The following is a 14,014-nucleotide window of genomic DNA, read 5'->3' as shown; positions in this document are numbered from 1 at the left end:
ATAATGCCATTTGCAGCAACATGGATGCAACTAGAGATTATCATACTAGGTAGAATAAGTCAGAAAGAGAAAGACAAATACCATATGATATCACTTATGTGTGGAATCTAAAATATGACACAAATGAACTTACCTACGAAACAGAAACAGAGTCACAGATAGAGAGAACAGACTTGTAGTTGCCAAGGGGGAGGGGAGTGGGGGAGGGATGGATTGGGAGTTTGGGGTTAGCAGATGCAAACTACTATACATAGAATGGATAAACAATAAGGACCTACTGTACAGCACAGGGAGCTATATTCAATATCCTCTGATAAACCATCATGGAAAAGAAAATGAAAAAGAATGTATATGTGTCTATAACTGAATCACTTCACTGTAGAGCAGAAGTTAACCCAAGATTGTAAATAAACTATACTTCAATAAAGATAAAAAAGAAGAAGATGGTCATATAAAGACAGACGTGCTGGGAGAGTGTCACGGTATGACAGACACAGAGCTTGGAGAGATGCAGCTACAAGTCAGGCAACACCAAACATTGCCAGCAAAGCACCAGGAGCTAAGAAGCAGCATGGAAACATTCCCCTATGGGTGTCAGAGAGAACTCAGCCCTGCGGACACCTGCATTGTGGACTTCTAGCCTCCAGAACTGTGAAATACACTTCTGTTGTTTTAAGCTACATCATTTTTGGTACTTTGTTGCAGGAATCTTTGGTACTTTGTACTAGGAATCTAATAAACAGGGGTTACTTAAAAATACTTGCTGACTTGACCTCAATCACCGCCTTGTCGAAAAAAGAACCTTTTGGGGACAGACAAGCATCTCTCCCCTGCACGGTTGTACCGTCTCCGTTTCCCACTGTTTTTCTTAGGTCAAACTTGTAAGATGGGACAGTCCAAAGTGGGTATCGGTACAACATGTTTCCCACTCAAGAAATGTGCCACACTTTTCCTAAGACTGCAAAACCATGAAACCACTTCCCACCAGAGTATTTGGAATCATTGTAAAGAATGATACCTGCTGACCCCCTACACATCCCCGGCATCCCCACTTCCTCTCATGAGAGCTACATGAGGCTCAGGCACTGCAGGGCTGCTGCAGTATGGGGCCTAATTCCACCCCCCAGCGGCCCACAGGAAGATTCTCCATCCTCCAGAGCCGGGAGGACCTTCACTGTAAATTCGGTACGAGAAGCTCAAGGTTAATGACAGAAGCGCAGGCAGGTAGAACAGAATGATACCTCATTAATTTCCGCAATTAGGTTATTCGACAAGAGCAAATGAAAAGATGCTCTGATATTTGTAGCTCCTTAAGATGCTGGGGAGTCTTTTCTTTCGTTATTTGCAGAGAATCTGCTCAGTGGAATATGGGTGGACCCTGTTGTATATGTAACGCTTGTATACTTCCTACTTTATTTAGCCAATGAGATTTCTATATGTGTCTATAGATAGATATACAGCTAAATATACACACGTATGAAATTTATATTAATGAAATAAAGACGTGTAAATATTTATATATAAACAAAATAAATATATTTTGTGTGCATATGTATATATAGAAAATAAATCTCACAACAATGGAGAAATCCTATGCATGTACATAGACACATATGCATATATATATCTTACATACACACACATACGGGATTTCTCTACAGTTATGAGATTAGGAGTTATTACATGTGCATATACATATATAATATATATATTATATACACATACAGTATTTCTATATATTTATTATGAGATTTATTTCATTCCTTGGCTATGCATTCCATGTGGCACATGTATTTTGATAACCCTATTATTTACCAAACAAGACAAGGTCCTACCTAGATTTGAAACTCCAGGATCAGTTTCCCATAGAATAGCCAAATATATCTAAGTCTGACCCCAGTAGCAAGTGTAGAATTTTCAATATGCATCTAGCACCTTAGCGAAAATCTGACTTGATAGAAAACAATTCAGGGGTAAAGAAGAAATGAGGTCTCCCTAGATGTTGGGGGGAAAAATGACTGCTTTTGTTACTGTGTGTGGATGCCTGCACACCGCAGTCTAGCCACTCGTGGAAACCACACTTACATGGAGGAACCAGACAAACAATCCCCTGATGGGGAGAAGAACATACCCGGTTTTGGCGAAGTTTGTCCAGTACGTCATGACCACCGCGCTGAGCATGACATCATTCTTGGAGAAGTTGCAGCTGAAGAGCTCGGTAGGGCCAATCATGGGGATCCCGAAGACATAGGGGACTTCGTCGCCATGGGCTGAGTCCGCCCAGCTGGGCTTCATCTCGCTTTGGCAGTGGTGGTAGAAGGCGTAGAAGTAGGTGGGTGAGCCGTACTGTGCGTGCAGGTCTGCGGTGGCCACGGCGGGGGCCACCCACTGGTGGTCAGTGAACAGAGCCACCAAGGTTTTCCGCTGTGTTTCGGGGTTCTCCTTATCTGCCCAGTCCGTGTACATGAACTTGATGGTCTCCCGCAAGGTGTCCTTCCCCTCCGGGTAGCCGTAAAGGTTGTCCACGAAGTTGGACACCAAGAAGTCAAAATCGTTGGGCGTCACACCATCCTCGTTATCCACGACGCCGTCCACGAACTTCAGCCCCTCCCCCTGGTTGACCCCGAGCATGATGTCATAGTTAAGGAATTCCCCCTGCTCCATCAGGATCTGAGGGTCGTCGGGGATGACATCCCCGTCAATGACGGGCCCGAAGGAGATGTGGTACGTGGCCGGGGTGATGGTCTGCTGAATGAGCTCTTTGTAGTTCTTATTCCGAAGGCATTCCACCATATCCGTGGTATCCAGCATGTTGCAGCCGACTTTATCTGCCAATATCCGAGTGTACTTGGCAGGCTGGTAGTTCACGGCCCAGCTGGACAGGGCGGTCCCGCTCTGGATGATGGCCTTCTGGAAGAGACCTGCAGGTGCAAAATTGTGGACATGCAAATGAAAACCCGCAAGACAGAAAAGCAGCTTTTACTCAGCAAAGAAGGCTCTGATTGTCTCTCGGGCATGTGAATTTCTGGATACTGCAGCATTCAGCGCATTCGGCATCTCTTTCTCTCATTTCTATCTCGTCTTCCCCCTCCCCCACCTGCTGGACAGTGGTCTTATAGGATGCTCTCAGACACACACACACACACACAAACACACACAGAGTTTAGAAAACGAAACTGCGTTTACACTTTAGCTGCAGTGCTAAAAACATACAACCTCTTTCTCCTTCCCCAATTTTGTGTAATATTAGTGTCTCCATCCCCAGAATTCGTAAATAAAGAGTCTCAGAGTAATCACAACCCCCCAGCCTCTAAAAATATGCTTTGTGGCCATAAGAGGTCAAAGGCTGTTTTCTCTTACTGGCAAAACCAGGTACCACTTTATTAGAGGGGGAACATCCACTGAAATCAGTTTCAGAGTATAAATTCTGGAATGCATTTTTATTTCCACGCTCCATATACCGAAGGTGCTAAAAACATGCAATTAAAATGAATTCATTATAGCTATTCCTAAAGAAATCTTCCCTTGAATGCCCCGCTAAAATGTATCTTTTTTTCCAAAAAAAATCATTAATTTCAAAGTTGCATCCACTCAAAGCCCAGATTTTTGTACAGTTCGTTCTGCCACATTTTAAACGTGTCTGCTTGGTGAGAAACTGGGAAAATCTTGGGCTGTTTTATGAGTAAAATTCTGTGTAGCTTAAAATTTCCTATCTGATCAGTCTAGTATGTGGATGTCCAGAAGTAAATAAAAGTCTATTTTTAACTGCTCCAGTATGAGACGGAAGGCCATAAGATAATGGTGTTCTATTCCTATCTCTTCCTGCTGCTTCCTTGAACTCCAGCATGATCTAGCTCTGACGCCTCGTAAGTCACTGGGAGAATAAAAGCATTCAGTGGGGAGTCCAGAAATCCGTGCCCTGTCGATGTTTAAGGCCATACAAGCAATCAGGGATGAAGGAAACATGACTGCAATCAGGAGGATGTGATTCTAAAGACTAGAGGATTGCCTGCCGATGACACACAAGAATGAGCTGCTTAAAACGATCTGGCTTTGCCCGACACAACATCTAGCTAGTTTGGGGTCAATTTCCCAATGTTTACCATTCCGTTGGAAATGTGCGAGTACTGACTTGTGTGTCTGGCTCTCAAGGTGAATGTTTTAAAGCACCTTAAGGAAATGATGTCCATATTGGATCTATTAAAAGATTCATAAATGAAGACAACCAGAATTAGAAAAATGTTGCTGGAAGTTACACATTTTCTCTCTGTGTCATAACTGTTGGCCGTGATTGAGGTAGCCATGTATGTGTGTGTGTGTGTGTGTGTGTGCGTGCGTGAGTGCATGTGTGTGTGTGTGTATGTATGTTTTGGTAGGCAAGTAATACAACGTGGGATAAAACTTGAAAAATTAAAGAGAAAGTCACCTATAATTCATACTATAAAATAGGAGGTACTTTAATATTTTTAGTGTCATTCCTTCTTGGTGCTTTCCCTCCCTTTGGTCTGTTGTGTATAACTGTATCCCATATCTGCATAGTATACTGATGTCATAATTAAGGAACTCCCCCCTGCTCCATCAGGATCTGAGAGTTGCTTGGAATGGCATCCCTGTCCATGACAGGGTCAAAAGGGAATGTGGTACCCGGCCAAGGTGATGGTTTGCTGAATGAGCTCTTCATATCATGCCTCCCAGGTTAATGCATATCTTAAGCACAATTCTTAAATTATTGTTCCTTCGAGTAAATGCACGTGTCATTAACAATGTTCTTGTCTTTCTGGTCTTGTAGCTTTTCCTTTCATTCTTTGCTATGAGAATGCTGTGGTAGAAAACTCCATGAAAACACCTTTTGCCCATGTGTATGTTGACTTCATTAAGTTATATCATGACAAGTGAAATTCCTAAGGCCAACAGTCTGGGTATGTTCATTAATTCTTGATTCTATTGCTGGGTTGATTTTAGAGAGCTACTTTGCAGAAATGATGTAAAGCATTACCATATTCGTTTCTGATCTACTGATTTAAGGAATTAACACTCTTCCCCCATTAGTTTTAGCTGACATGTGTTTGATTACTACTAGAGTTGGTCCTGACTATTTTGTAAATGGAGAATCATGATAATATCCATTGCGAAATGGGAAAATACAGGTATTTTCTGAAACGGTATAGGAACCGTTATCACTAATGATCTAATTTACTCGCTGTTTCCTTTTTTAATAAAGGGTTAATACAAACATAAGCTTTTCATTCTACCTCTCCTCAGCCATTATGAAATAAAGAATCAAGAAATTCAGGCTTCACAAGACTTAAAAATCATCGTCAATCATATCTTGCTAATGAAGCAATCAGGGCACAGAAAGAGTCAGCAACTTCTCCACGATAGTGTAGGAAGAGAGGAAAAAAATGGGATGCTGTCATATGGCACGATGATACTTCCCCCCCTTTTTTTTTTAACATGTTTAGGGTACTTTAAAGAAAGATAATATAAGACTCTTTAAAGAAAAAGAATTCCTTTAAAGTTTCAGGTGCTTTTCATAAACTTGGTTCAAATAGATGTGGTAAATCCTTAAACCAACCAATGACACAGAAGGGAACATAACACGACCTTGATGATTTAGACCGTTATTATGAATATTCACTTGTACTTGCCAAAGTGCCCCAGGGTTGCATTTTCTTGTTTTGTTTTTATTTTTGTTCTATTTTTGAAGGGAGAGCCAGGAAGTTATTAAGGTGCCTCCAGGCCCACTGCACCCAATTTCTGTTGATTTTTCTCTTAAAAATCTCTCATCTGATATTGCTGGGAACCTCCATCACCAATGGACCAGAGGGAATCAACCTGAATTAGTTTGCATCAAAGACGTGGCTTTATAACCATATGGCTACAAGCTTTGTTTATCACGAAATCTAAAAATCTGTAACCATCGTCCACATACTGATTCCCTTTCGTGTTTCTTCTCCCAAGATGAAAATTGTAGTTAATAAAATTTAAAGTTGTCCAAATAAACTCAGACAGGCAAAAGCACGGTGTAGGCATTTTCTAAAGAAGTCATTTTCCTCCAAATATTGTAAGCAACGCTCTTTGCCATGAGTCTAAGTGAGAAAAATATATCGTTAGCATAGTTAATAATACTGTATTGCGTACTTAAAAGTGGCTAGGAGAGGAGATCTTAAAATTCTCATCAGAAGGAAAAAAGTTTGTAACTAAATGGTGACAGGTGTTAACTGGACGTCCTGTGGTGATTGTTTTGCACTGTATACCATTAGCGAATCGTTATGTTGTACACCTGAAGCTAATCTAATGGTGTATGTCAATCATACCTCAATTTAAAAAATCAGAAAGCAAGCTGAGTTAAGAGAAGGGGATGTGCATGCATGTCATTGGGGGGATTTTCTGTGGAGGTTTCAATAGAGACTATGGCCACCCTGCATGCGCCTTGGATAACAACTCAATACGGGTTCATTTCTGGGTCCCAGGGTTCCCTGCGCACTGTGGGGATGCTTTTATTACCTTCTGAATAGTGAGACAAGGTCAAGAGGCTGACACAAGAAGCACCCGCGCCGGAGCCGAAGATGGTCACTCTCTTGGGATCCCCACCGAAGGCCCCGACATTCTCCTCAATCCAACGTAATGCTTGGATCTGATCCAGGAGCCCGTAGTTGCCTTTGGCCGCCTGGTCGCCGGTACTTAAAAACCCTGCGAAAGAACACAGGATATTTGGGGTTGTCACCTACGAAATATACGTCAACATCGCTGCTATCTGGAAAGACATTCCACAGTTTACTTTGTTCATTCTTTACTTTTCCTTCCTATAAATGAGAAGCAACAGTGTAGCACCTTTTCCATGGCAGAAAGGAGTATATTATGTAAATAAGAGTTACAATGGTTTTTGTTTCTTCTGACACTATAATAAAGTGTCTCATCTGGGGGTTTGTATGGGGTTAACATATAAGGCGAAATGAATCTAAAATATTTACAATACACGACAATATCAGAAACCTATACACTTTACTAGATTTAAGCTATCACTCCTGTGTACATGTTGGTTTTCCTTGGGAAAACAAAAAAGGCTCCTAAAAGAAGTTTTTCAGTAAGACTGTGTGCACCGTATATAAAACCAGTATAGGTTTGCTTTTCCCCATTGAATTCCTCATTAATATTTTCATTTAACTCCTTTTAATGCTTAAATTTCAAAGTAAATTATAGCCATCATGTCATGCCACACTTAAATAGTTTAGGATGCATCTCTATTTTTCTATATAAGGAAGATATCACAGTTACATGCAGAAACTTATAATTCTTTAATCTCAGCCAAAAGTCAGTGCATATTCAAATCTCCCCAACTGTCCCCAGAATAGCATGGGCTGGTACATTTTATTTTAAAAAATAGGAGGATTCTGTAAATTAAGCAATTAGATTTCACTCAAGGCATCAGATTCTAAATTCTTCCTTTTTTAAAAGCTGCAAATAAGGCAATACGGGCATTTAATTGTGGCAAAGTGATCAGTTTTCGAGATCTATCTCATTCCCTGTTCCTCTCACACTGCAAAAAGATCTTGACCTGGAAACTCTGTTTTCCTCTGATGTTTGAAGGCATTTGTGGGGAAGAGACACTCTCCCACTCAGATTCAAAACTATGAATATTTTATAAAGCATCCTCCAAGCTTAAATACTTGCACAAACTTTAATCCAACTTTATGTCCAAATCTGTCTTGAATAAGCCTTCTGGGGGAAAAAAAGTCATAAAACGTTGGGTTGTTTGTTTTTTTTTCCCCACTTCCCATTCTTACTCGCCCCTACACCAGATCCCCAATTATGATATTTTTCCTTTCTGCACCATTTCTTTATTCCAAGGGTCATGACGTTCACCCATTTCAACGAATGCTTATTCAGTAACCATAGAAAGCAGCCGCAGTGTTTCTATGAAGACAGACTGATCCAAGCCCTAAAGTAACAGAAACGAGAACCAATGCCTTCGAACACATTCCTAAGCAAAGCTGACAGCAATCCAAGAGGCCCTCGGAGTACCAGCTTCTCAAAACCTAAAACAAAATCATAAAGGATGAGATCTTACACCTACTGAGGAGAATGAGGCTTCCCTTCCACAGCCTGCCGGAGTACCTGTGGGAAATGGGGGATGGGAGCCAGGAGGGGATTAGAAATGGTCTGGTTCAAAAGAAAGCAGCCAGAAGGGTTATTGTTGCTGTTATGCTAAAATCACAATAACCGGGACTCACGATGGCCTAGCCCTACAGGTAGATGCAAGATGACAACTGCCAGGTTGTACATTTAGGGCACATCGCACAAACCCACTGCCCTCTTAGGTTCCTGGGGATGGATGTGAGATTAGCTAGGATGAGAGGGGGGGTTCAGATGTTTCCAGGTCCTCCTTGTTTAATTAGCAATTACTAATTAGTGTTTCATGCCCGTGAATGTTATGGGGCCTCCACATTCATCCCTTTTACGTTTTAACGTGCTTTCTCATAAAATGAATCACGCCCTGCTTGGGAGAAAAGCCTCTTTCACCCAACTTTATGGACGGAACGGGCTTATAATGGCAGCCTGGGTGCCGTGTAAGAACCATAAGACAAGCCTCTCTTCCCGCGTTCAGGAAAGAGGTGGTTCATTTCTAAAGGCTCCAGGAATTTTCTGGCAGAACTGTTCTGTTTTTAACTCATCCCTCCTCTGCCCACCTCCCTCCTACTCTCTGCTCTCACGGAATGACCTAGTCGCTTACTGTTCATGGGGAGGATTTGCAACAGATGGTAAATCGCGAGGCTTTATGAAATCAGAGCCCCTCCGTCCCCAGGAATACATGACTTGTAAAACCTCTCCAACGGTGGGCTCACTAATCTTCCGTACCCTGGCAAATCTGACTTCTCCTAAGAGCAGCCCCATGGAAAGCCTTGATCTTGGCAATTCTGCTCGCCTTTCAAAAGTCCTGAGGGAAACAGCTCTCCACGTGTCTCTGAACTTGAGCAAAGGAACGTGGGTTTTTTTGGAAGCTGGTGTTTCCATAGCGTCTGCCGTGGAATCTTCATTTATTGCAACATCCAGGGATTGCTTTTTTTTTTTTGGTTCTTTTTTAAAATTGAAATGATAAGCAGGTCAGAGTCCCCACTGCAGGGACAGAATGAATGCAAGTCATTTTATGTTCCCTATGACAGCATATTCCTTTCCGATTCTGACTGTCAAAACACGGTGTTCGATATAACCCAGACAGAGGATGTGTGTGGGTTTCCTAGCGTGGGACTGTATGAACAACAACATGAGAGCAGCGCATCAACTGGGAAACAAACACACACATTACCAAACATCGAGCATTCGCAGAAGTCAGTTTCCCAGATGAGCAGATAACCTTCTTTGACTGGCTAACGCCAGTGATTTTAAACAAACAGCTCCTTTCATGGACAAACATTCTTGGACCCCAAATCCTCTCAGCATTTCAGCTGATGAAACATTGGTTTTTGAGATTTACTGTCTCTGAACTGAAGCTTGCAAAGCAGTAAGCCGTTACCACTCCCCACACACAACTGAACAACGAAAGAGACGCACAAAGGAGACCATTTGAACTCACACAGATTAATGACTAGATTGATGCTGAGTTTCATTCAAGGTAGTGGAAGGAACAAAATACACACACAAATACACGGGATATGCTGAGTGGCTGTGCGGTTATTTTAAAACTTGGTTCATGGAAAAGATGCTTAAAAACCCCAAATCCCATTTCCCACCTGCAGGTTGAATGAAATGAATATAACGTGCGCTGTATTTGGTCTTAATATTGCTCTAGAATAGAAAGTTTCAGGGTTTTAACACAGCTAATCATGATCTAAATGGTTCTCGTTCATTTGAATTGCAGGGGTTAGGAGAATGATTCCGGGCCACATGGTTTTCTGTCCACTTCAGGTCAACAGTAAGAAACCCAGAGGGGTCAGATGTGGCTGGATTTTGGTTCCTTTTAACATGACTTTAATGCCACAAAGGACTTTATCTCTTAGGAAATAATTCATTACGTAAGCACAGTAGGCATTTTTTTGATGGCCATTACACAGACAATAATTACTAAGTGAATATAGAAAAATATCTTTTATGTTTTCAGGGTGTGTATTCACCTGTAATTCGCAAAATTAATCTAGGGTCTCAACTATATTTCTAAAAGAATTCTATGTATGCGTGCATATATATGTATACATTTGCATAATGACCTATTTTGATTATTTGGTTTCTTTGCAGTAGCAGGAGCATTTGCAAAATACACCAAATCACTAGCCTTTATTATATCAGAATCCCTCCCTCATATTTGTATATATATGTGTGCAGACATATATACACACACACACACACATACACACATATATATACATACACACATATATGTGCGTGTGTATTTGAGAGAGAGAGTGCGTGTGTGTATTCGTACACACAGTATTTAATTTAATGCAGTAAAAGCAAATGTTTAAATGAGATTGTTTCAACGAGAATAGACAGGATTTACTTTAGGTCACACAAATGAGCCCAAACAGAAATCTGTGTAATGAGAATTACAGCGGGGGTAGAAATGTGAAAAACAGGCCAATAAATGCACATCTATATTCTTGGATGTTTACAGGAAATTACTCCCTGGGTGTGTTTATTACAAGGTGAAAGGGAAGTTTTCTTACTGGAAAACCATTTATGACTTAACAGAAGGGCACAGATTCTAAAGGATAGGATGAAAGGGAAGGGGGGTATACATTCAAACTCTGCAGGCGTGATAGGCAAAGCTAATTGAAATTGTGTCTGTTTTTAGTTTTCATTCTACTTAAAAATGACACGAGTCATAACTGTTGCTGCTTCCATGGTATCTCATCATTAGCTCAGTATCACACAGAGCTATCTCCAATGTCAGTAGAATAAATCGAACACGCTTATGAAGGACCCATGATTTCTACAGCATAGGTTTCCAAACCTGGGGCCCATGATGTTATTAGTGGGATTCCCTGCGCTGTTTTCATAAAGTATATTCTATCCCCACAGAATGATTTAGAATGAGGCTGCACAGGTGTCTTAAAGTACTTTAGTTGAAATTATATGGATTCATAAAACTAAAACCAGTTATATTCTGGAAACAAAATACAAAGTGATAAACAGTTTGTTTATTACACAACACCAATGAAAAGGTGAAGAAATTGGTAAACGTGTTTCATGATGATGAAAATTTGGCAACAGCCAGTCTGGAACCAAACCCCCTTTGAGCCAACTTTAGATTCTTTTTGGTTCAAAACCTCATCCTTGGGGCTTCCCTGGTGGCGCAGTGGTTGAGAGTCCGCCTGCCGATGCAGGGGACACGGGTTCGTGCCCCGGTCCGGGAAGATCCCACATGCCGCGGAGCGGCTGGGCCCGTGAGCCATGGCCGCTGAGCCTGCGCGTCCGGAGCCTGTGCTCCGCAACGGGAGAGGCCACGGTGGTGAGAGGCCCGTGTACCACAAAAAAACAAAAAAAAATAATAAAAAAATAACCTGATCCTTGATCATTTCTCCAGATTTGTTGATGACTCAAGCTCTACTGGCTCCCAGATCCTTTTGGTTTGATTTCTTGAATAACTCATATACCTCATCACTCCTAGGATTCTGCACCCACAGCGTCCGAGATAAGAGCTCCAGATCATTGCCTCAACCTTGCTGCTTCCAATGCATTTCTACAGTATCAATCTAATCATGGCGCTCCCCAACATATACAAATTGACAAAACTCTGAACCCCTTTGACCCACCAGTTCTATTTCCATAAATGCTTTTTGTATAAAACATCTCTATCTGGATGCACAGAAATAAGTCATGCAAGGATCTACAAATAGAAATAGTCATGTAAGAATCCAATCAATTCTTATTGATTATAATTTTGAAAATAAGGAGGACAGGAATCTCAACGTCCATGAATAGGAGATCTGTTGCATGAATTCTGTTGGCTGAATCCATATAACGGGAGGCTCCTTGTGTGTATAAAATGATACAGAGTATTTAAGTGTGTAAACACAGAACCACATCCAAGTTCTCTTCACAGAAAACCGTGAGTTGCTGAATACTGTCTCTTATGATCCGATTTTTATGAACATCATCAAATGGGTGTGTGAAATACAAACTCCGAAAGGAAATCAAGCAGTTCAGAGCATTTCTCTATAGGAAGGCAGCTACAGGTGATTTTCACACTTAATTTTAAATATCTGTGTGCTTTTTCTTCCAACTTGTAACTGCTTTTTTAGCAATCATACACACACACACACACACACACACACACACACACACACACACAGCAAGCTTGTTTTAAAGTCAAATGCATTAGTGGGATGTCCAGGGCCATTCCCTGCGGTCCCATCTCTACATCTCTGGACATGCTCTACACACGCCCTTTAGCCTACAAATCTACCACATTACACGTAACTGCCCCCTGGGATATGCCCAGCCTTTCTATCTCTCTTTGCCTTTGTACATTCCCTCTTCTCCATCTCTTCCTAGGATGTTCTTTACAGGACTGCTGGCATCCTGAAAGCTGTCTTCCTCCTGTAGGTGTGGCCTCACATCCAACCCCACTATTTGCCCATGGGGTACAGTGCCACCTGGAGACCAGCTCTGTCACCTCCCTGGTCCAACCCCTTAGGCAGGAATCACCTGCAGATACAGGCACTGCCATTTTATCTCTTTCCCTCCACCAATGCGGGTCCCTTTTCAACATTTTCCTAAGGGTCTCAATTCTCTCAAGTCAGTAAATTGCTTTAAGTGAGCTTCTATGATAGAACTGACCACTCTATAGGAAGGGTATCTGCCCGCAGGTCCGTAGCCCGGTTATTGCTTGTACTGCAATCAGTCAAGTCAGCCTTGGATTTGAGTCTACAGGAAAGCCTCGGGCATATTACGCAAGATTTCAGAGCCCTTTTCATTTTGTTTATGGTTTCCTTTACCGTGCAAAAACTTGTAAGTTTGATAACTTACAGAATGGGAGAAAATATTGGCAAATGATGTGACTGACAAGGAGCTTAATTTCCAAGGTAAACAAACAGCTCATACAACTCAACAACAACAAAAACCAAACAACCCAGTCAAAAAATGGGCAGCAGACCTAAACAGACATTTCTCCAAAGAAGACATACAGATGGCCAAGAAGCACAAGAAAAGGTGTTCAACATCACTAATCATTAGAGAAATACAAATCAAAACTACAATGAGGTATCACCTCACACCAGTCAGAATGGCCGTCATCAAAAAGTCTAAAACAATAAATGCTGGAGAGGGTGTGGAGAAAAGGGAACCCTCCTGCACTGTTGGCGGGAATGTAAATCATTTACACAGTGTAGCCACTGTGAAGAACAGTATGGAGGTTCCTCAGGAAACTAAAGACAGAGCTACCATATGACCCAGCAATCCCACCCCTGGGCATATATCCAGACAAAACCATAATTCAAAAAGATACAGGCACCCCTATATTCACTGCAGCACTATTTACAATAGCCAACAGATGGAAGCAACCTAAGTGTCCGTCGACAGATGAATGGATAAAGAAGATGAGGTACACATATACAATGGGATACTATACTCAGCCATAAAGAAGAAGGAAATGATGCCATGTGAAACATCATGGACGGACCTAGAGATGATCATACTAAGTGAAATAAGTCAGACAGAGAAAGACAAATGCCATAGGATATCACTTATATGTGGAATCTAAAATATGACACAAATGAATATATTTACAAAACAGAAACAGACTCACAGACACAGAGGACAGATTTGTGGTTGCCAAGGGGGAGGGATGGATTGGGAGTTTGGGGTTAGCAGATGCAAAGTATATATAGGATGGATAGGCAACAAGGTCCTACTGTAGAGCACAGGGAACTCTATTCTCTATCCTGTGATAAACCATCATGGAAAAGAAAATGAAAAAGAAGGTATATGTGTGGATAACTGAGTCATTTTGCTGTGCAGCAGAAATTAACACACTGTAAATCAACTATTCTTCAATAAAAAATATTGGAAAAAAATA

The 14,014-nt window shown here is 41.4% G+C and overlaps 1 protein-coding gene across 1 annotated transcript in view; it reads right to left on the bottom strand.

Moving 5' to 3' along the window:
* NLGN4X (neuroligin 4 X-linked) overlaps window positions 1-14,014 on the bottom strand; it is a 206,787-nt gene that overhangs the window by 11,277 nt on the left and 181,496 nt on the right. The window contains exons 3-4 of the mRNA XM_089904950.1: window positions 6,542-6,693; window positions 2,132-2,976 (exon numbers count right to left, since the gene is read on the bottom strand). Coding sequence (XP_089761076.1) covers window positions 2,132-2,976; window positions 6,542-6,693 — 997 coding nt within the window. The remainder of the gene's footprint in view (window positions 1-2,131; window positions 2,977-6,541; window positions 6,694-14,014) is intronic.

This window comes from Delphinapterus leucas, chromosome X, assembly GCF_059928025.1.
Source record: "Delphinapterus leucas isolate spDelLeu-1000000601 "Yukka" chromosome X, BTC_Dleu_Yukka2, whole genome shotgun sequence".
Taxonomy (NCBI): Eukaryota; Metazoa; Chordata; class Mammalia; order Artiodactyla; family Monodontidae; genus Delphinapterus; species Delphinapterus leucas.
Note: the sequence above shows the minus strand (reverse complement) of the source record. Positions and strands in the feature narration are given on the sequence as shown.